The sequence below is a fragment of the Amia ocellicauda genome, chromosome 21 (genome assembly GCF_036373705.1).
Source record: "Amia ocellicauda isolate fAmiCal2 chromosome 21, fAmiCal2.hap1, whole genome shotgun sequence".
NCBI lineage: Eukaryota > Metazoa > Chordata > Actinopteri > Amiiformes > Amiidae > Amia > Amia ocellicauda.
In genome coordinates this window covers 22,162,239-22,184,961 of record NC_089870.1, presented here as the reverse complement: position 1 = coordinate 22,184,961, position 22,723 = coordinate 22,162,239, and the positions used below count along the sequence as shown (strand labels likewise).

General features: G+C 51.9%; 1 protein-coding gene across 2 annotated transcripts; it reads left to right on the top strand.

Annotated features, from left to right (window-relative positions):
• Positions 1–250: 250 nt before the first annotated feature.
• rcor1 (REST corepressor 1) lies at positions 251–21,400 on the top strand. Of its 2 annotated transcripts, none has more exons than XM_066694165.1 (13): positions 251–827; positions 936–995; positions 10,425–10,505; positions 14,101–14,153; positions 14,300–14,461; positions 14,728–14,846; positions 15,079–15,157; positions 15,530–15,580; positions 15,831–16,034; positions 16,724–16,801; positions 17,036–17,093; positions 17,857–18,089; positions 18,290–21,400. In XM_066694165.1, exons 1-13 carry the CDS (start codon positions 656–658, stop codon positions 18,329–18,331), a joined length of 1,392 nt encoding a protein of 463 aa, XP_066550262.1. In that variant the 5' UTR covers positions 251–655; the 3' UTR covers positions 18,332–21,400. The 2 variants fall into 2 exon arrangements, with proteins under 2 accessions (XP_066550262.1, XP_066550261.1); XM_066694164.1 differs by having other exon boundaries at positions 15,527–15,580.
• The last annotated feature ends 1,323 nt before the right edge of the window (positions 21,401–22,723 follow it).

Here is a 22,723-nt window from a genome sequence, read left to right as displayed (position 1 = left end):
CATTTGAAAAAAAAACTCCCGACACTAGTGTCTGTAGAGATGCTGCTCAGGGCGTTGAAACCCCCCCCACCACCACACTGAGCCCCACGTACTGCTGCTGCCGGCCCACCTACCCTAACAACGGAAGCTTGGAGAGTCGGGCTGAGTGGCGGACGCGCTGGCCAATGGCGGAGGCTACAGTTAGCAAAATCGTGAAGGCGTCCAATGGGAGCACCGAGGGGGCGGGCCCGGTGCGGGTTAGGTTGACGGAGTGTGTCAGTCCGGCGGCGGCGGTGGCAGTGCGGGCTGTGCGGGGCGCTCGGATGGAGAGGAGCTGAAAGTTGGAGTGTCTTTTCGGATGCGGCCAGTTTAGCTCGGAGACCGCTGTGGGAGATGATCATTGGCATCGGAAGTGCATATGGACGCCTGTGATTCACAGAAGTAGTGCTAATAATATTAATTGAGCCATATATCATTGTAATTAGAACAGGAGGGGGGTAATTGGGAGGAAGAGGAGGAGGAGGAGGAGGAGGAGGAGGAGGAGGGGGGTGCAATCCAGTTGATAGTCTTGTATTACAAGAGCGTGTCCACTGCAGTTCACATCCACGCCGCTGTGACTCGGCATGCACTGGTAGGGAATTGAAATAGTGTGGAAAACAACAAAAGGAGAGCGACAATGCCCGCAATGTTGGAGAAGGGCTCTTCTGAGGTGTCGGGCAAGAGAAGAGGAAGAAACACATCCGCCACGGCCAGCAGCGGCAGCAATAATAAAACTTTTGCAGCCAACGGGAACAGCAACAACTCCTGGGAGGAGGGCAGCTCGGGTTCGTCCAGTGACGAGGAGAACGGTAGGTCGGCGGGGCGGTAGCCTCGAACAACCCCCCGGGGGAGCGGGTTGAGTGGCTGCGGGGCTCGGATGGATCCTGCACCTTGTGACGGACTGTACCTCCTTTCAGGTGCCGGAGGGATGCGCGTCGGACCGCAGTACCAAGCCTCCGTGCCGGAGTATGACCCAGGTGAGTGCGGCGCTTGTTCGGTCCCTTTAAAGACGTGGGGGGAAGTCGGGGAGTGAGAGTTGGTAGCCTCGAACACGCCATTCTCTGTGGGCAGGAGTTTGTGTGTACATGGTGCTGCCTGTGCTTCGTTGTTGTGCAGTTGTGCTACTACATGATACATGACCCCCCCCCCCCCCCCCGGCTTCTCCTCCACCTCACCCCCCAATTCAAACGCTAGATGTTGAGCCCGACCGAGGGGGGTGGCATTGGTCATTAAACAGAAGTGACAAAATCCAACACAAATACAGGTCCCAACTTTTTGTGTCGCCCTGCCGTTCGCTCTGTGAACAGCAGCAAAACGTGTCGGGCCAACGTGCTGCTCAGACTCAGACCTGGGCATCGTGATGTCCGATTCCAGCCGAGCCTCGGACATTGGGCTGTTTCTTCTCCATCCGTCCGTCCCACGACCAGCACGACTCTCGAGTGTGCCGTTTCAGATGCTGCATGCCACCCCAGCTCGTATTGTGTGTTCATCCAGCGACACACTTCCCTGTGCCTCGGTCTCCTTCGGTTTCGGATTCATAATGAAACCGGCTGATCTTAGACACGGTTTTAGATTATTAAAAACATCCACACAAAATAATCATACACGTTTTAATATAGTAGCCAACAACAGAGACGAAAATATGTGCATTGGTGTAATATAGTCATGTCGGCACTACTTCCCGAGTCGCTGATTGTGGACAATCGATAAATCACATTAAAGCCGAAATGTGTCCACGCCAAACTCGGCATATCGCAGCAGGACAGGGGGCATACAGTTAACAGGGGGGAGACGGGCGTAGGAGGATGCAGTGTATATGGGAATATCATGTATAGAGAATCCTCTTTAATAGCTGGGAGTTTCGATGGGATCACCGATTGGGTTGACTCTGGGGTCTCACCTGTGCCCAGAGAGCCGGTCTGAGGACAAAGCCCCGGCGGTGCTGTGGGTGGTCAGTGTCTGCAGCAGGACACCGGGCCCGGAAAGCCAGGCTGTGCCACTGTGCCATGTTGTGTCACTTCGCCTCTCGTTACAGTAGCGATGCCTCTCCTGGCTACTGTTGCGTGTGTGCTCCGCAGCCCTCGCCCGGCTGATCCGAGTCGACGCTACCGTGCATTAGCAGCTCAACAATGGCATCTGTGTCGGTAAACCCGGGGGGCATCCGTAGATCTCCCCACCGACGAGCTCTTTGTCTCGGTTGTGATTTCGCCCCCGTACTGAAGACTGTTGGCCAGTGTTGTGTGCGTGTTAATCACGCATCGCTGATTGAGTGTGCGGGTCTGGGCGGGCGTGATTACACCGGGAGCCCCCGTCCTGCAGCCGGAGCCGGAGCTCAGGAGTTTCGCTTCCTGTTTGACTGCTGTGAAGTCGCTGCCGGTGCCGAGTGCGGGAGAGATCGCATCGTCACGCCGAGCGGCGGCGAGAAGACAAAGGGATCTCGGTGTCTTGCCGTGCAATGGTCTCGTTCGTGTGGCGCAAGTTTCCGCAGTTGTGCGCAGATCTGCACGGCTCCACCAATGGCATGGGTGGGATTGTGCAGATCTGCGCAGCACTGCTGGAAGAAGCTCACAAACCTGTGTGGCTTTACTTCCGCAGATATATCCGTGCACCTCACACAGCACTGCCACCTAGGCCCAGATACAGCGAGGTGTGCTGTCGCGATCAGTCCCCACGTCGTGACCCGGAGCTGTCTGCTCTGATGCGGTGCGGAGATGCTCACGGTCTCAGCCGCTGATTGCGAGTTTGTCCGGCGCGGAGACGGGCGTGGTTTTAATTGTACACCCCCTGGCCAGTCTTTTGTGTGCTTCCAGCTCCAGCAACTTATCTTGTTTGCCTCTGTCCTCAGTCTGAAAGGGCTTTGTGTCTGGTGTTGATAGTACAGCACTTATTTTAATCGATTAAACGCACCTCGAGCAGATCATTGCTTTTTCTGTGAATTCACCAGCAGATCCTGAGATCCAGCGGTGTGCTTGTGTTTTTTAAACGACAGGATTTCGCAGAGGTTTTCTCCACTTTTGTCTTTGTGTGCATCATTATTGTTCCAGCTCCTAACAAGAGGGAGGAAAAAGCATGTCTACAGCCATAGACAATCTGTATCTTCCGTAAAATACATAAATTATTATGTACACAGCTAGGCTGATCCACAGGGTTTTGTATGAATCAGGAAAATAGTGGTAGGATTGCCAAAATGAATTGAGAGTGAATTGAAGTGATAGTAAGTTTTATTAACAATATTTTAGGGTTTGAACTTGTATATATTTGCATATTGCCAGAAATATCTAATCAGGTTTAAAAGTTTATTTTGGAAGGACTTGCATGTCCTTATTCCTCCTGGACCCACTCTGGGGATGTTGTTTATTGATTTACAGATGGATTGTGTGTGTGAGCGCTATTTAAAGTATGAGAAACGCGATCGTTTGAAAAAGGCAGGAAGGTGCACCAGTATAGCCCAATGGTGGTTTGGCCTCTCCTGTAAGCCACACCAGTGCCAGAGGAATGTGAACCTGGGGAGCCTGGGATTTAAACGATTGATAAAAGTCTCCGCACCCTCGGGGTTAAAGTGTAAAGGTCGGTCAGCTGGCTGGGGCAGTTGTGCAGAGTGCAGCCTCGCCTCCTGTCCTTCTGGGCTCTGAGGAGACATTTCGGCTGAGATTTGAGGACAAAATGTATAAATATATAATTGTATGAATGCATGTGTGTCTGTATGTTTTAGTTTAAAGGGAGATGCAAGAACCCTGATCCCAGTTTGCCCCCTCACCCCCCTGTGTTTTAATTGTTACACTGAACAGCGGTCGATCGCTTTAATTGAACACCTCTGAATATTTCCAAGTGTGAAGACGCCTGATGATAGGAGGGCAGTGAAGGTCAGCTCTCCCCACTTCACAGCGCTGTCGTGAAGTAAGCTCTTGCAAAGTGTGCAACCTGCTTACCTTGTGCTTAATTATTGATGCGCGCTGCCAGAGCGAGGATGCAGTGTAAGTGCCTGTCGAGCTGGGCCGGCAGGGGGGCGTGCGATGGGGAGAACAGCCTGCCTCGCTTATGTTCCTGGACTGGACACCCATGTGAAAACTGAGATTGTGTTGGCCAGTGGGCTGTTGTGGGTCCTCCAATGCATCAAATGACAGGATACTTCATGGTTCTCCTAGTGTGAGGAATATCACATTTTTATGTGAAATTGTGTGTGTGTTAGAATCATGATTTTATTCTGTAGACTGTTATTGAGAAGAGAGAAAGTAAATATCATCCTAAAATGACTCCCAAGGCATTAATCCGGTCTTCTGAATGCAAAACAGTCTGTAATAGAGATGCAGGGAAGCATTCAAGCATTGAAGTCGTTAAGTAATTATGTGGATCTCAAAGTTCCCCCCCGTCTGCCGTCGCGACTAAAGCCAGAAAAGTCTGTTTTAGTCTTTTGAAACTTCAGCTCGGTACCAACAAACTCGGCTACATTTGCAATCGAACAACTTCATCCTAAAGGTTTTGTTCATTTTGTCCCGTACGACACACCGTTTATTAGAGACGCATATTGTGTAAAACTGTTTTTATGGCTTTAATACAAAGGCAAGGGATCACAGAAACACTTTGGGCTGTGAGAGTCCCAAAAAAACCAAACCGTGTTGTTGTTCTGTTATAATTTTCTCCAACACAGGCAATAACGTGACGTCCTTTTTATAGGTGTGACTTTGCTGCTGGCCTGAGTGGTTTAATTTTAATTTCTTAATGAGCAGTCTGTACTTGTTTTACTTCATCAGAATTAAAACATACTTGCTAATGTCTCCCGTCCTGTTCTGTTAAAGCAGCTATTTATAGTTCAGAGGGTTAGACCCACATCTCCTACTTCTGCAGTCCAATTTATCCAGCATATGTATTTATTTCCATAATGTCAACATGCACTGCGCCCCGGGGAATAGATTTTAAAGTGTCTTGACAACTGTTTATCCAGTTATGACTTGGAGAGAGAGATGATTTGGTTCATTTGTTCTGGATATTACCATTTAGGTCATGTTATACCTTAAATAACGGTTGGGTATTTCTGCAAGGTAAGCGCTACGGCTCGTCTGCGCTGGCTGCTGTGGAAGGAGTTTTTTTTTAATTTTTGGCCGTGATGCGAGAGGTGCCTGAAATGGTAATAAAACCTCTTTCTCGAGCTCTGGGATGTAACTCTATCTACACCTCTGGCTGCGGTGGATCTCTCCCGTGACGTCAGAATCGTCTGACTTTACCGAGTGCCGGGAGAGATATGGATGCTCCTGAAGGACACGGATGTAAGGGAGAATTAGAAACAAAGTATCATTTTTAACTACAATGTGCTTAAAAACACCGACCCCTCTCTGAAAGCTGACATTTCTTGGGTTTGGTTTTGTTCATTCGTTCTCATTAATTCCTTATTTGAAACACTGTGGTGGCGTCAGTCAGCATGTGCAGCAGTGCCTTTTGTGCCTGGCATTCTCCCAGCTCTGGATAAGAGCTGAACTAAGTAAACAAAGGTGTGAATGAACTGTTCATCCCCTCATTTTATGATTTGTATCTATTACTTTCACCCTTGTGCAGGCTTTACCCAAGTACGGTACGGTCGCATGTGCTCCTGTGTTTCCCCACATGTGTTCGGTGTTGCCGTACAGGTAGTCGGCAACGTAGGGATTTGGTGAATGAAAGCAGGAATGGCAAGTGTCCTGGGATGAATTGGGCCTCCGCAGAGTGGCACAGCCGTCGGAGTAGACTAGCAGGCCCAACAAGGCACAGAGAGGGAGGGAGACTGAGAACAAACTGAGCACAAGGCCGTGATCCCAGGGGGTGGCGCTGCGTGGTCGGTCGGGTGAGCGAGTGTGTTGGTGTGAGCGAGAGGTGGGTCAGCCCGGCTCCGGCGTGGCGGCCGCTGTGTGCACAGAGAGCCGTGTGTCCCGGCGGAGAGCCCTGCAGGCGGTATGGAAGCCCAGCTCTTGGCCGTGAGGAATGCCAGAAATGCGCTGCCTATGAGGCCACCCTTTTCTGTGCAGAGGAAGTGGGGGCTAGTGTGTGTGTGTGCCCGTGTGTGAGAGTGAAAGCCGTTTGTTCTGCTTCTGCCCCATGTATATAACACATTATCTGCTGTCTGGAGTAGTTAATGTTGATGCAGATGTTTTTTATTTTATATGTACTGTAAAAAGAAACTGTTTATTAAGAAAAAAAAAAAAAGCAGCACAATCCCCTGAACGGATTTGTCTGCTGGTGGAGCTTGTCGTGTGAACGGGCACGGTCATCCGTGTGGCACAATCTCGTCCGTGTGGTTGTTTCTGAGCATCGAGCTCCAGAGTCTAAATCAGACCAGCCATGTAAACCCCGTCCACCGGAAACGATTGCGCCGCGTCTCCGGAGGGCAAGACGTTGACGGGGAGTGAATTTCACGCTCGCTGGAGAGGTTTTGTGAAGCACGAACTGGAAATCTGCGCTGGCCAGGGGGAAATGAACTTCTATTGATACTTTTAATTGGCTCGAATTATTTCTGCGGTGCCTTTAATTCTCGTGGTTCCCCTGGTTGCTGCCTGTGTCGGGGGCTTGCCTTGGGTTTGAGCTGAGAAAGATCAGGGATAAAGTTTAGGCCTAACTCTGCTTTATAGTTTGAGCTGCAGTTTGGACAGAGCTAGTTTAGGGCTGCTGATTGTTTAGTGTCACATTAGTGTACATTTGTGTTTCCCCCTTGATTAGACCAGGAGGCGTCTCTTGATACTCGCATTGTTTACCTCGTCTCCTCGGGGGATATTTGGTGGCCACCTGGTGTCCAGACACGGTTACTGCAGGCACACCCTGCACTCATCCAGTACAGACACCAGTTTGAACAAATCTGGGGACAATTACAAGTATCTGCACAAGTAGTGCCGGGGCTGCAGTGAAGGGTCAGAGGGCTCTCTGTGCCGTAGTAGCGCTGAGCACATGGACGGCGTGGTGTCCTGTTCCGAACGCAGGCCCTGTCAGGGTGGTGTGGGGTGTGCTGATCTCGGCGCTGAGGGGCCCTGAGGTGGTGGCAGGTGCTTGGCGATGTGTGTCAGAGTGTGTGTGGGGGGGCTAGTCTTTAATAATGCAGGTACCAGGGCTCTAAAAGCGGGGAGGGGGGCGTTGAGGCGGGCAGACCTGAACTGACCCCGAGTTGCCGGTGCTGTCCGTTGTGGCCCCCAGCGGGTTGCAGTTCTGTGGGTTGCCTCGCTACGCTGAAGAACATAGGGGTGCCGGTCTGTGAACCTTGGAGGAATCTCTGCTTGTCCTCAAGGCCGGCAGTGGCTCTCCGATGGGACGGAAGCTGTGCTGAAGCGAGACGTTTATTTATTTTCAGTGGGACGATCTCCCGCCCCCCCCCCCCCCCCCCCCCACTGCCATGTAGGTTAATTGCCTCCCATTGAGGAGGACAGAGACGCAGCTTCGCCCGCTGCACACTCCTGCGCCCCAGCAGAGAACTTAATTATCTCATTCTTCATCCCGTCCCGAACGCAGAGCTACAGTGCACAGGGCTGGGGGTTACAGCAGGGGAACAGGGCTGTTCCCAGGGGAATGGCACTCCGCTGCCCCACACCGGTGTCGGTCTGTCCTGCGTCCTGTGGGTGTCCGGGGTGGCTGAGTGCCTGTGGGCTCCGTGCGGCTCCAGGCCTCTCTCTCAGCTTTGCGTCTCCCGAGTGCCGGCTGCTCATTATGATTTGGCGAGGGGTAGAGTCTCGTTCAACCTTTCTATGCCCGTGATTAATCTGCACGTCTCCTCGGTTGTATGCCCGCTGAATTTCCAGCTCACTCTCCCGGCTCCGAGCGGCATCTCTGTCAAACAAGCAAATCAAACTCGCGTGGAAACCAACACACGCACAGACTTAAGTCATAAATCAATCGATGAGTGAGCGGGGCGCGTGTTAACGCTCGGCGCAGCTGTTGGGGCTGGGCGTGGGCAGTGGGCCGGTGTCGGGAGATCTCTTGGCTCAGCCGGCTGCTCCGAGGTCCCTCGGTGACAGAGGAGCTATTGTTCGTTGGGAGGCAGGGCTGTAGATGTCTCCCCTCTGGCTTCACACCCTGCGGTGCGGCAGTACTGCACTGAGGGTGCGTTGGGATTCGGGGATAACCTGAAAGCAACTGTTTTGCCAGTGTTGGATCTGTATGATTGACTCTTTAGCTGGCCTGTCTGGAGCGCGTGGATTTATTTTTCTGTCTCTTTTTATATAATAAAATCAGTCGTGGTCCGCAGCTTCAAATGCTCACTGTTGTCGCTGTGAAAAACTGTCAAACAAAGCAGGTGCTGAACTGGGTGGAGCTGTGTCTCCGTCCCTGCTGGAGCCGTGGTTGGGGGGGGCGGCTGCCTGTCCAGACTGGTGCACACCTGGCGAGGTCGACTGTCTCCCAGCAACACACACGCTGTGATTAGTCGCATTCCTGGAGCGGCCTCGGATCAGCCGGCACACTCCCTCTCTCCCCTGGCACACTCCCTCTGGCACACTCCCTCTCTCCCCTGGCACACTCCCTCGCTCGGTCTCCAGTGCGTCCTGAAGCCGGTTCCACTGGTGTTTTTTTCCCGTCCAACTGGTCTTTCAGAGGAGTGGTGTGGTGTGTTCCCACCTCAGTGCAGTGCTGCATTCCTGCCAAGACAGCTGCTTGTTTGCAGTGCCAGTGTTCGGTGTGTGTATAAATATACAAATGCAAATAAATAACTCGGCAGCTTTTTCTGTCTGCCAGATGCATCAGTACTTTAACCCCACTGTCCATTTCTTCTGCCGTCTGTTCGGAGAAGCAGAAGACCAGAGCACAGTTGAATGTTTTGAGTGCGGCTGTTGGCTGGGCTGTGCCGGGTCGGACCGGGCTCTACTGTAAACCACATGGCACCAGGCCGTTCTTGTTGATTGTCTTGACAGTGGTGCAGCAGCAGCCCAGAGCTCCCACAGACTCCAGGACATAATAGGTTAATTGATAAGCTTAGGATTTGGCCATCAGACCATTTTTGCAGGTTGTCTTGGTTCGACATGTAGGAGGTTTAAGCTCAGAGACCGCGAGAGGGGCTTTAGTGCTGTGAGTGGATGTTTAGGGGTCCGGCCCTGTTCTGTGTGAGCGGTGCAGCTTGTCAGACCAGGCCTCGCTGCCGGAGCGGAGAGGGAATGTCAGTGGAAAAGGTTGGTTGCAGAAATGTGCTGACCACAGAGAAAGGAAAAACAGGAAACTGAGACAGATTGAGTGCAGCGTGGGGCGGCACTGCGCAGGACCGAGAGGAGCCGGGGGGGTGACTCGGTGTGTGAACAGGCTGAGAGGAAGTCAGTGAGAGATCGTGTGCGTGTGAATCAGAGTCTGTGCCCCCCCGAACAGCAGCTCGTAATTCCTGCAGCCGCACCGGGCATGTCATCCAACAGGCGACCTGGTCCTCCGCTTCACAAACAAAGCTTTGCTCCTTTGCATCCTGTATTGAAAAGAAGAAATGGTTCTATATAATTAAATCCTCAGGTTCTAGTTTCTTATTTGTCGGCTCGTTGCCATACATGGTGCTCTGAGGGCTGCTGGGCCGGGCAGTAGAGAGGAGGTTACTTATTGATGAGTGCAAGTCCTGAAACCAGTTTGCTGGGAATGGAAATCGCAGTTACCAAAACCACATGGCTCTTCTGATGTTACTGCATTAGTGACCAAGAAGGCATTCCATCTTCCTGCTGTGTAAATCCTGCTGTTGTAGGTCTGATGTACACAGTGCTACGCCTGGACTCTCCTGGCCTAACTGCCCAATGCCGGGCCGGGCCCCGCAGTACTCTGGACCAGTCTTTGCATCCTTCAGCCGCGGTCGTGTTGTCTCCGCTGCGGTGAGGGGGTCGCGCTGCACCTCTGGAGTGTAATAGATGCTAATTGTTGCAGTGCCGGCTGCGTGTGCCCTCGTGTCATCGGTGGCGTCTGGCCGAGGGTCTGGCAGTTTGCTTGCAGGTGTGCTGCTGTTTATTTCATTATGTATGTATTTCTCCCTCCCCGTGCCAGTCTGAATCGTATCGACACCCTCTCTGTACCCAGTGTCCCCAACGCTCTTCCTTGCTGGCAGTCTTACACACTCTTTCTCACAAACTCACACAAATGAGATGCCTTTTTGAGCTTTTTATTCAGTGAGGAGTACCTGCAGTTTAACATGCCAGAGGATTCCACAGATACTCTTCCCTAACTGAGAAACTGATTTAAGATAATTTAACGAGGCCCTGTTTGTGTGTTGTCTGAGCTGGCAGCGCAGCCACCCCCCCCCAGCAGCTCAGTGTTAAGAGTATTAAATTATTGAGCCTAATGGCAGCGTGGATCAGATTGTGTAATCGCTGCTGAAAACCCTTCATCTTTCTGAGCTCTTTATAAAGCACTGCCCTGGGCTCTGGGCTCTGGGCTCTCACTGGGTCAGTTCTGCCTTGTCTCTGACCTTTGCCGTGTCTCCTTTTCCTTCCCCACAGAGATTGCCAAGACCTGCCAGGAACGAGAGAACCTGGGCATGCTGGTGTGGTCGCCCAACCAGAGCCTGGCCGAATCCAAACGTGAGTCCCTGTCCGTGGTTGCCTGCCTGCCTGCGTCTGTGGCATTCTTCAGTGGTTGTGTCTGTGTCTTTGAGTGTGAGTATGAGTGTGTGTCTGCCTTTCAGGTCCAATGAGATGCTCACAGATGCTTTATTTGCGACGACAATTAAACTGGAAGCGTAAGCAAGTTAAATCCCCGTCACTAAAAGATCTGACTGAACGTTTTTGCCGACACTTGGAATGGCGGCTCGCAGCTCATGCCTGTGACTGTCGGTGCTTTCGGAATATGCTTATTTATTCTGCATTTGAATTCCCTCCACCGTGAGTTAGGTGTCTCTGGCCTGCGGTTTCTGTGGGTCTCTGCTGGTGCCGGGCGACATCCCACGGTACCAGTTGTCTCTGGGCCCGATTGGCATACCTTTTCATTTTTGTGACGTTAAGACAGAGCAGTGCAGTGAGACACTGTCATAATTAAAATTAAAATGTAAAGGCCCTCTTCGCAGGAAGCCTTGCCAAATTCTCTTTCCTGCCAAGCTGTGCTTACAGTGACGTTCCTCTCTCTCTGGTCAGCCACCAGACCTGCAACCCAGGGCTCTCTCGCCCTGTCGCCACTAGAGGGCAGGCTCACTCCATATAGTCATATTGGTGGCTCTGCAGTCGCTCTGTGGGGTCTGCTGGATGCAGCTGCAGAGGACAGGTCCGGTCGGCACATCTGCACAATGCCTGCAGCACAAACCGCTGGAAGAGGGGCGCACATCTGTCCGCTGCAGGGGCTGCCACAGAGGTTCATTAGTTAAAACGTAAGACAGTGTCCAATCGAGAGGAGGCCATTCTCCCCATCGTGCTCGTTTGGTGTCCATTAATAACTAAGTGATCAAGGATCCTATCCAGTCTATTTCTGAATGTTCCCACATTGTCTCTTCAGCCACATCGCTGGGGAGTTTGTTCAGATTGTGACGCCTCTCTGTGTGAAGAAGTGTCTCCTGTTTTCTGTCTTGAATGCCTTGAAGCCCAATTTCCATTTGTGTCCCCGGGTGCTTGTGTCCCTGCTGATCTGGAAAAGCTCCTCTGGTTTGATGTGGTCGATGCCTTTCATGATTTTGAAGACTTGGATCAAGTCCCCACGTAGTCTCCTCTGTTCCAGGGTGAAAAGGTTCAGTTCCTCAGTCTCTCAGTAGGACATTCCCTTCAGACCTGGAATAAGTCTGGTTGCTCTCCTCTGAACTGCCTCTAGAGCAGCGATATCCTTCTTGAAGTGTGGAACTGTCCACAGTATCCAGATGAGCTCTAACTAGTGCATTGGCCCTTATATGTAGATGTTTACCTATAATTTACTGTTCCACATAAATCAAGATGTCTATAAATGATTGTTTTGCACATGTAACAATTCTGCATCTTGTTAGCGGCTGCTGTTCGGTTTCTCCTGGTTTGTGGCTGAGCTGAGTGGCATCATTTTACTCTGCTAATTGTCACTTGCCAGTAGAGGGCGGTGTTGCGTAGGATTGAAAGCGGCGAGAGCTGCAGTCTCCTGCCTGTTTCTGTTTGAGATCCACTCGCTTCCTCAGAGTGAGCGAGCACATGAGTCCCCCGTGAGTCGTGCGTGTGTCGAGGGCCAACTGCGGCGCTGACGTGATGTCGCTGTGGAGTCCGTGACTGTTGGAATTGTTCTCGGCAGATTCCTTTACTTCCAGCTTTCTCACGCATCGTTTTCAGAGCATCTCAAAGAAAGATTTCATTTCTGAAGAGCTCAGAACGTCCTGGGGGTCTGCGCCTGCTGTGAGTCGAGTGGCCGTTACACTGAAATGAATAAAAGTGCTGAAGTACGGTCGGGAGCACGAGGGCCGTATCTGCTCAGTAAGAGATGCGTAAAAGTGCCGGCGGCAGCCTGACCCTGGATGAACCCCAGCCCTGCCCCCCAGCGTGCTTCGCGTTGAGCTCCACTCTCGCTTCAGAGCGACGTCTGCAGGGTGCTGTCCCTCCGAGCTCCTCAGCGAACTCTCAGGGCTCAGAGCAGCCAGGTGGGCGAGCTGTGGGGAGGGGGGGGCACTGTGCTGTACTCCCTCAGGGGCCGTTTCACTCTCATCCCCAGATCTGTTCCCAGCGGACTGTGGCTGACAACCCGAGTCAGTAGAGGTGTGTGTGTGTGTGTGTGTGTGTGTGTGTCAGATTGTGTATATCTGCTCTGGCCCCTTGGCTGCAATACAAGAACCTGCACCAGTAACTGGGCTCTGGTTCAAAACTCAGCCTTCGTCCAGTCGATCCTTAAGCTTCCAGATGAACCTGGTTTATTATTTTTCTATCTTCTAACGTACTTCCTCTGTTGCTCGGTTCGCTTTTGTTCACAACACAAATGCAGAGGGACGGAGCCAATGCCCGCACCTCCACAACTCCACCATTCGAAAGCCTTTTTCAGTCGGGGTTTTCGTTACGAGCGCCTCTCAGAATAGCCCAGGAAGCGATCAAAGACGAGGAAGGGGAGCTATTTTGGATGCAAGGGCAGACGCACAGAGATCTGTGCCCTCTCAGATGGGCCGTGGGAACGAGGGGAACCACGGGAAGTGACACCCCACGCTCGCTTCCGCCCGGGCCCCTGTTCCAAGAAACTGCCGCGGCTTGGCGAAGCAGCCGGTGATTCATCTGGTGTCAGGCCGCGGCGCGTGTCTTTTCCTGCGCAGTCTCTCCGTTGTGGGTTTGAAGATGCTCAGAGGGATCACGCAGATCACACGCCTCCAAAGGAGCTCAGGTGTCCCGTGCCGAGTCGGGAACACCATTGCGTGCTGCTCTGGTGCCGTGTGGTCTGCGTGTGGCTGTGTGTGTTCCCAGTCGAGGCTTTTTTTTCAGGATTCGGTAGTGAAACAGGAAGTGATACAGGCTGGGCTCTTTCTGGGAAATTCTGAACTGTCAGTGACATTTGAGATGGGGTGGGGGTGGCCAGAATGCAGCTTCCTTGCCGCAAATCCCTGCTCGGTCGGGTCACCATCGTGGGTGCTGTGGATTGGCACTTGGCTGTGGAGGTGCGGCAGGCTATGTAAGAGATTCTGCGTTTCTAAACGAGGTCTGCGGCATTGGGACTGTGCTCTGCTGAGACAGACTCCGCCACTCCATGTATGACTTATTTCTCATTCCTTTTCTGTCATCGCCTTGCGTTTTCTTATCACACGTACGTGACATCCAGTCAATTCATAATGGCATCTCACAGTGCATGGACAGCTGGGTTTTGTTTTTCAGCATCACCGAAACTCCACAGTCAGATATCTGCCTTTTTTTTTTGGTTAAACAAATCCCTGACCTGCAGTTCCTGTAAACAAAATGAGTCTGTGAAAGGAACGGAGTACGAGTTCTTCTGGTTGATCACCAAGAACACCTAACGTCTGCCACACCAGCCTTCTCTCCGACCCTTTTCTCTCTCTCTCACTCACTCGAGCTGAAAAAACTTCAAACCTCAATTTAAAGTGCAATTAAAAGGTTGAATGAAGGCTTTCCTAAAGGGTGCAGGTTTGTATTTGGCACAACAAATCTGGCAGGACAAACGTGTATGTGTGTATGTATGTGTGTGTGTGGTCGTGTTTGCGTGTCTGCACCTGTTCCTAACCTGTCTGTTGGTCCTGTGTTGCAGTGGACGAGTACATCGTTATCGCCAAAGAGAAGCACGGCTACAACATGGAGCAGGTGAGACCCCTCTGTGCCCCCCATGCCCTCTTATCTGAGTCCAGTTGGCAACAAGTAGTTTCAGTGTTTTATAAATGTAACAGAACCAGTGTGTAGATAAACCTCTGGTAACTGTGCATCCCTGTCCCTCTCCCTCCCTCCTCCAGGCTCTGGGGATGCTCTTCTGGCACAAGCACAACATCGAGAAGTCCCTGGCCGACCTGCCCAACTTCACGCCCTTCCCAGACGAGTGGACAGTGGAGGACAGGGTGCTGTTTGAGCAGGGCTTCAGCTTCCATGGCAAGACCTTCCACCGCATCCAGCAGATGGTGAGACCCTGGCCTGGTGCTCCTCTCCTCCCCAGATCTTGCTCTTCAGGGGGAAGAAAATTATTAAATAAACTTAGATTTCTTGCCTCTTCAATAGACACACTGAGTTTTGATACTTCGTCACTTTCGTATTTGAAACGCGGGTGTCAGCCCTCTCTGTGGTTTTGATGTACAAGGCGCTCTCTGTGTGTGAGCCTGGCAGTGACCGTGTCTTTCTGTCCATCTCCTCTCTCTCTCTCTCTCTCCGTCCCTCTGTGCTCCTGCAGCTGCCGGACAAGTCCATCGCCAGCCTGGTGAAGTTTTACTACTCGTGGAAGAAGACGCGCAGCAAGACCAGCGTGATGGACCGGCATGCGCGCAAACAGAAGAGAGACCGCGAGGAGAGGTGAGGAGAGCGCACGCCAGCTGCACAACAAGCAACTGCTCTGTATCCCTTCACATAGTCTGTTTTTAGTGCTCAAATGCAGGATAGTTAAAATAATTATTTATGTCATATATAGGTTTGTTCTGGAGGTGTTCTAAAATGCAGGCTTTTAGAACAATCATTTTGATTTTGTAACAGCTGAAGAGTTTGAGTTACAAATGTCATTCATTCGTTTGTTCATTCTCTCCTCCAGTGAAGAAGAAATGGAGGAGAACAATGTTGCTCACCCTAGCGACACCGAGTACAACGCCAACAAGGAGGAGAAGAAAGAGGTAGGGCAGGATCAGAGTGTCAGAGTGTGTTAAAAAACATCGACTGCATCAAACCAGAGGAGCTTTTCCAGATCAGCAGGGACACACGCACCCGGGGACACAAATGGAAACTGGGCTTCAAGGCATTCAAGACAGAAAACAGGAGACACTTCTTCACACAGAGAGGCGTCACAATCTGAACAAACTCCCCAGCGATGTGGCTGAAGAGACAATTTGGGAACATTAAAAAACAGACTGGATAGGATCCTTGGATCACTTGGTTATTAATGGACACCAAACGAGCATGACTGGTCGAATGGCCTCCTCTTGACTGGACACTGTCTTATGTTTGTGTGTGTGTGGAGATTAACGGTCCCTGTGTTTCCTCAGCAGAGCGGGCCGGGGCCAGAGAAGCAGGAGCCCAAACCAGTGGCCATCACTAAGGTAAGCCTAAGGTCCCTGCTCCGCCCAGCTCTAAAGGTCTCTAATGATCACACCGACAGGGTTTCTAACGGGAAAAGAACCTCGGCAGAAGTTGGTGTCGAGGGCAGAGGGAGTGTTTTGTGTAATCGGAGCTGCAGACGGAGAGAAGTGATACTGGCGGTGGTTGTGCGTCCCTGATTCTGGGCTGGCCGTCAGGGTTTGGAGTTGTACTGATGTGTGCTCCCTCTCCTTCTGTTCTTTGGTTGTGCAGCAGGGGACGGTGGTGGAGAAGCCTGCCTTTGTGAAGAAGGAGCCACAGGGCCCCCCTGGCAAGCACCCCCACCGGGCCAAGAAGAAGCCTCCCAAGGGCATGCACCTGGTCCAGCCCGACGTGCAGGCACTGTCCACCAGCACCACGGCCGCGGTCAGCGTGCTGCGCCAGCTGGACATGGAGCTCGTGTCCATCAAGCGCCAGGTGAGTGCCTCCCGGCGCCGCCCGCCCCCTTCCCTGCACACGGACCCCCGGCGCCGAGACGCAGGAGGAGGAAGGGCTGTGAAGGGGTGGGGTCTTCATTAGGGGGTTCGATCCACACCCTTAAAAACGTCGGCGTGCTTTTGCGATTGTTGCTGTCAGTGGGGTGCTCGGTGTTCAGCCTTGTGTGCTCGGGTACGGCAGGGCGAGACGTGAGGGACCCGTGTGCCTCTCCAGGCATGACGGGGAAGTCAGCAAGGCCAGGCTGAAATCAGCTGATTTCTGTGACACCGGCAGAGCAGAAGGATCGCGAGGAAACGAAACTGAAAGCAGACCAGAGCTGCCGGGGGGTGGTGCTGGAGTTTATCCTTGTTCAGTTTTATTTGCGCTATTCTCTTGCCGTTCCGGGACGTGCCCCGCAGGTTGCCGAGCTCAAAAAACAAAGCAAGCATTTTTGACTGCCCTCCCACCCCTCTACACCGCAGGGCCCAGTCATAGCAGTCCCAGTTCCAGGAAGCTTCCAGTGGAGTGGAGTACTGACGCACAAACGCTCCGTGGTTTGTGTTCGTGGTCTGCAGCCCTGTGTTCCAGTCCACTGAAATACCTCACTGTGCCCCCCCCCACCCCACCCCCACCCCCACCCCTACCATCTCTCACTCTCTCATATCTCTCATCCCTCTCTCTCTCCCCAGATCCAGACCATTAAGCAGACGAACAGCGTCCTGAAGGAGAAGCTAGAGTCGGGGGTGGAGGAGTACCGGCTGCCGGAGGTACGGTGCCCTGCCCTGCCCTAATACAATGAGCAGCCCTGGCGTCTGGGGGGGTGTACCAGATGGCAACACCACAGCCAGCACCAGGCTGACCCAAACCCACGGGGGCCTCCCTGCTGGGTTGGGGGGTTTAATTTGTCCCTGAGCACAGCGATGACATGTCTGGGGTCTGTGCTTGTAACATGTTCATTGCAGAAATACTCATAAATGGTTGATTTTGTGCATCTGTTTCAGGCGGCTCAGAAGTTCAACGCGCGCTGGACGACCGAGGAGCAGTTGCTGGCGGTTCAAGGTAACGCAGACGGCCTCGCTCTCGTGCAGCCTGCCTTTCACACAGCCTCGCTCACGCAGCCGCTATTCCCCAGTTCTTTGCAAACGTGTTCTACACTCAAAAATCTAAATCATGAAAGGCATCGGCCACATCATAAGAACATAAGTGTCCAATCGAGAGGAGGCCATTCGCCCCATCGTGCTCGTTTGGTGTCCATTAATAACTAAGTGATCAAGGATCCTATCCAGTCTGTTTTTGAATGTTCCCAAATTGTCTCTTCTGACACATCACTGGGGAGTTTGTTCAGATTGTGACGCCTCTCTGTGTGAAGAAGTGTCTCCTGTTTTCTGTCTTGAATGCCTTGAAGCCCAATTTCCATTTGTGTCCCCGGGTGCGTGTGTCCCTGCTGATCTGGAAAAGCTCCTCTGGTTTGATGTGGTCGATGCCGTTCATGATTTTGAAGACTTGGATCAAGTCCCCACGTAGTCTCCTCTGTTCCAGGGTGAAAAGGTTCAGTTCCTCAGTCTCTCGGTAGGACATTCCCTTCAGACCTGGAATAAGGTTTGTGTGTCCAGATCAGCAGGGACACACGCACCCAGGGACACAAATTGAAATTGGGTTTCAAGGCATTCAAGACAGAAAACAGGAGACACTTCTTCACACAGAGAGGCGTCACAATCTGAACAAACTCCCCAGCGATGTGGTTGAAGCCGACAGTTCAGGTGCGCCTTTAGTAATAAGTGCTTCTGACAGTTAGTTTTTTACCCCCCCCTCTCCTCCCCAGCCATCCGGAAGTACGGCCGTGACTTCCAGGCCATCTCGGACGTGATCGGGAACAAGTCGGTGGTGCAGGTCAAGAACTTCTTCGTGAATTACCGGCGGCGCTTCAACCTGGACGAGGTTCTGCAGGAGTGGGAGGCGGAGCATGGCGACAAGGAGGCCGCCCCCCCCGAGCCGGAGAAGATGGACACCTCGCCCGACGCCACCTCGACCAAGCTGCCCGAGGAGCAGGAGGAGGTGTGTGCCCACGACTTTAGTGTTGCTAAAACAGTGACCGGTCAGCGATTAGCAATGTGGCTCTGGGGAGGGCGACGTGGAAACCCGCGGGGACGTGGCTCACATGACGCCCAGACAGGAAGTTTCCCTCAGGGTCGGGGAGTTTCCACTTCCTCCCCCGGCGTGTGCTGTTCACTGAGACGCCTCTCCTTGTTCCGCAGGTTTCTCCGGTTCTTGACGTGCGATACCCATCAGCGTCCTGAGGCGAGGAGCGGCCGGGGAGCGACGGAACCTCCTGAGCGCTCTCTTTCCATCTCTTTTCTTTCTTTCGATCTTTCTCTTTCCATCTCTCTCTCTCTCTCTCTCTCTCTCTCGATTCGACTACTATTCAAAACCCCCAGGCGGTCAGGATGCGGTGGGGGGGGGTGCTTCCCGCTCGCCTAGGCTGTCTCTGCATGGGCCACCCCCCCCCACAGGACAAGCAGCTGTCACCAAAAAAATAACACGACGACAGGGACAATGACCGACAGATCACGCTCGGGACAGGAAGAGCGGACCTCCTCTCTCCTTCTCCCCCCCCTCCTCTCCCTCTGTCTCGCTCTTTGTCGTGCCCTGTCTTCACTGCACCCCCCCGACTCCTCCGCTGGACACTGTCCTCCCCGGCGGGCAATACTTTCAGACTGGCGCCCCCGGGGAGAGGACGAGCTGTGGGCTACGGGGGCTACCGACCTGGGGGGCCGCGGCTTCAGGGCTCTCCTCAAGAGTGACGGGGGTCCAGGGGGAGCGCAGCAGAGGAGAGGGAACACTGACACAGTCCCCTGCGGGGGAAGCGGAAGGGGAAACCCGGGGCCGTCACCAAATTGAACTCCAGCATCTTTTTTTGTTTTCCTCGATTTATGATTTATTCCAGTTTGTCTTTGTATGTTTTTTGGGGTTTCCCGCGCTCCCTCGTGTGTTCTGACGTGAGAAGCAGAATAATCCTGGGGTGTGTGTGTGTGCGCGAGTGTGTCTGTGCTTATTTTATTATTGCTTCTCTCCCTGCTTCCCGCCGTCCGCCGTGTTTGCGGCGCTGGGGTGGGACTGGGGTGTTCAGGGCTTCAGGGGGCGTCCCAGGCAGCACCAAGACCCGGCCGCTGTCTCACATGTGACAGGAAGTGGAGGGGAGCCGGGGCAGGGAAACGCGGGTTACAGGGATTAGAATCAGTGGCTCTTGTCACGGTGGCCCCCGGGGGCGGAGTTTGCTGGGCGTGTCCCTTGTCTTATCGGTTATTCACCAGCACTGTTCTCACTCACTGGCCCATCGGTTCCTTTGTGCTGCCACACTTTATCCTTTCCTACATCTTTTTAAACCGTTTTGACTGGATTCACCCACCTCTCAGACTGTCCTTTTGTTTGTTTTTTTCAGTATGTATTTTTTAACCGACTGTGTGCATGTCTTTGTGTGATTAACGATATTACTCCGCGTGTTTGTTTAACTTCACTATTTTATTAAACAATGTGAAGCCCATATTTGTATAAGGTTGGAAAATTGGAGTTTTTTTTTTTTTTTTTTTTTAAACCTGTATAATTTATTGTGTGCCAGCATATGTATACTATTGTGTAATCATCCTTCAGCTCAGTCCACCTGACGTCCACTATTTAAATGTCTGTACAGCGCGCCTCCATATCCATGTGTTTGAAACCGTGTTACTTGAAAGCCGGTGAGGAGAGGGGCCGTGTAGTGTGTGCTGTCGGTCACGCTCCCTAGTGCGCCCCAAGTGTGTCCCGTCTGACACTGCAGTGTGTGTAACAGGGTCTGATACAGGATTAATGTCTTTAATGATAGAAACTCTAGTGTGGAGGCTTCGCTCTGTAAGCCTTGCGTGTTGTTTTTCTGTTTTTGTTGGTTTCTTTCTGCCCAAAAAACATTTCTTCATAAAACTGTCAAACATGGGTTTGTGGCAAAACCCTGGAACATGCTGTTCAGTGGAAATCAGGGCACATTTCTGCACTGCGGCTTGCTGGGGTCGCCCCCTGGAGGGCAGAAACCGCACTGCAGTTGCCGGCTCCAGGGGCAGAGTAACTTGTCTGGTCGGGTCAGGTGTTGGGTCCAGTGCCAGAAACATAGCATTACATTGTTTCACTGCGGTAAATGCTTTTTACCCTTTTTAGACCGATTTGAGTCATCCTGAAGGGATTGGCTGGATCTGTAGCCCCTGCCTTACCTCTGGCTTTCTGAAGTGAGTTTTTGCGTACCGTCCCTCGATCAGCCGCTCTGGGCGATTCGTTATAAAGCTGTAGTGTGTCGGCTGTGTGACGAGGCGTGTGCAGCGGGGCCCGGCGGATCGGACCGCTGTGCCCGGGCAGGATGGTGTGGTGTTGCTGTGTGTTCACAACTCCCTGCTCTCACCACTGCACTGACCAGGCCTGGTTTACAGACCGCACGTGCAGATTGAGAAGCGCTTGGCGCGGTGTGAGCGAGTCCTGATCGCGTGTCTTGTGTTTTAGAACACTTCATCGCCTGATTGTGGAGGAGGGGGATCGCTAGATCTTTTCACTTCTTGTTCCCCCTCATACCTTGGGCGCACACAGCCTCGTACAGCTGTCTGTAGGATCCTTGTGGATCGCCGCACTCTGAAACGTTGTCTCTGTGTGACTAGAGAAACTCCATTCTGCCTTCGGTGGATTGTGGAGTTGATGAAATGCCTCCTGTTGCCTTAAATATATTTTTTTAGACTTTGCCGTACACACACAAACTCCCAACTCTGCACTGTGGACATTTAATGAGCATTTACCACACTTAAAATAACGTGCAGTAAATACCACACCGGCCGCCCTGTGTGCAGCTGTGCCTCTGTGGCCTCGTGTACTGGTGCAGTACGGTGACACGGTAGTGCCATCAAAATTCATCAGACTCCGGTCTTATTTCAGGTGTCTGGTTTGTTCATTGTTGACATTGACGCACCCCTGCAGTGAAACACATACTTGCCAGTGTTAAGGTAGTCCCCCCCCAGCCCCTTTCTTTTGTGTGCGTCTGTAACAGATCCCCGCATTGCGCTCAATCGGACTCATGCCCTCAAATCCGGTTCTCTCTCTCCTCACCCCGACTGACGCAGCCCACCTAAAGCACAGCTCGTCCGGCGCGAGGAAGGCCCCGTCTATGCATGCTGTTGTGAGGATGAGTGTTTACATTTCTATGCTTCTGGAATTTATAGACTTAAGTGGTTAGATCGTTTTAAACCGATTTGAACTTCCTCCCAAGATTTAATTAATACAATATGTAATTGTCCTTTTTTTTTTTTGGAAAAGCTATATAAAGACTGTTTTGAAATAAACCTGAAAATGATATATAACTTCTAGAGTGCTGGAATGATTCCCATCCTGTTTGTCATGGTCTTGGTGTTTCTGTTGGCTTGAGGTTTTGCCCGGTTCTGCTCGGTTCGGACCCCACATGGTGGCAGACTGGTTGCCCTAGTGCTCACACACACACACACGTGTATGCTACATATGACACACATACAAAATACATGGGTGGCTACACAACCGCTAGAAGAAGGCAAGTATGTGTTTCACTTTCAATAAATGGCTTGACCTCTTCACATTCCTGAGAAGCAGCTCAGCTTCTCACTACAGCGCTTGTGGCCCTCGTCAGATCTACAGTGCTCTTGTGAAATCTTTCAGAGGAAATAGTTTGGGGCTTTCCTGCAGTACAGTGCTGATTTCTGTTCAACAAGACAGCGAATGCTTTTGAAAACCGTTTTCTAGGAGGAAGAAAAGGGTAGAAACATGCTGGAGTTTCCATTCACAGCTTTATTTTTGTCAGACTGCCGTATAACAGACGTCAAATGTGCTTTTTTTCTTCTCACTACAATCAGCGCAAGGTGCATTTATATATACAGTGAGGGAAAAAAGTAATTGATCCCCTGCTGATTTTGTACGTTTGCCCACTGACAAAGAAATGATCAGTCTATGATTTTAATGGTAGGTGTATTTTAACAGTGAGAGACAGAATAACAACAAAAAAATCCAGAAAAACACATTTCAAAAAAGTTATAAATTGATTTGCATGTTTATGAGTGAAATAAGTATTTGACCCCTTCGACTTAGTACTTGGTGGCAAAACCCTTGTTGGCAATCACAGAGGTCAGACATTTCTTGTAGTTGGCCACCAGGTTTGCACACATCTCAGGAGGGATTTTGTCCCACTCCTCTTTGCAGATCCTCTCCAAGTCATTAAGGTTTCGAGGCTGACGTTTGGCAACTTGAACCTTCAGATTTTCTATGGGATTAAGGTCTGGAGACCGGCTAGGCCACTCCAGGACCTTAATGTGCTTCTTCTTGAGCCACTCCTTTGTTGCCTTGGCTGTGTGTTTTGGGTCATTGTCATGCTGGAATACCCATCCACGACCCATTTTCAATGCCCTGGCTGAGGGAAGGAGGTTCTCACCCAAGATTTGACGGTACATGACCCGGCCATCGTCCCTTTGATGCGGTGCAGTTGTCCTGTCCCCTTAGCAGAAAAACACCCCCAAAGCATAATGTTTCCACCTCCATGTTTGATGGTGGGGATGGTGTTCTTGGGGTCATTCCTCCTCCTCCAAACACGGCGAGTTGAGTTGATACCAAAGAGCTCGATTTTGGTCTCATCTGACCACAACACTTTCACCCAGTTCTCC

What these genes read in the sequence shown, in the direction of transcription:
- rcor1 (XM_066694164.1), top strand. Translation starts at nt 656, where the DNA reads ATGCCCGCAATGTTGGAGAAGGGCTCTTCTGAGGTGTCGGGCAAGAGA. An exon ending in GCAGTTGCTGGCGGTTCAAG is followed by an intron (nt 17,094 to 17,856) that starts GTAACGCAGACG and finishes TCTCCTCCCCAG; the next exon opens with CCATCCGGAAGTACGGCCGT. An exon ending in TGCCCGAGGAGCAGGAGGAG is followed by an intron (nt 18,090 to 18,289) that starts GTGTGTGCCCAC and finishes CTTGTTCCGCAG; the next exon opens with GTTTCTCCGGTTCTTGACGT.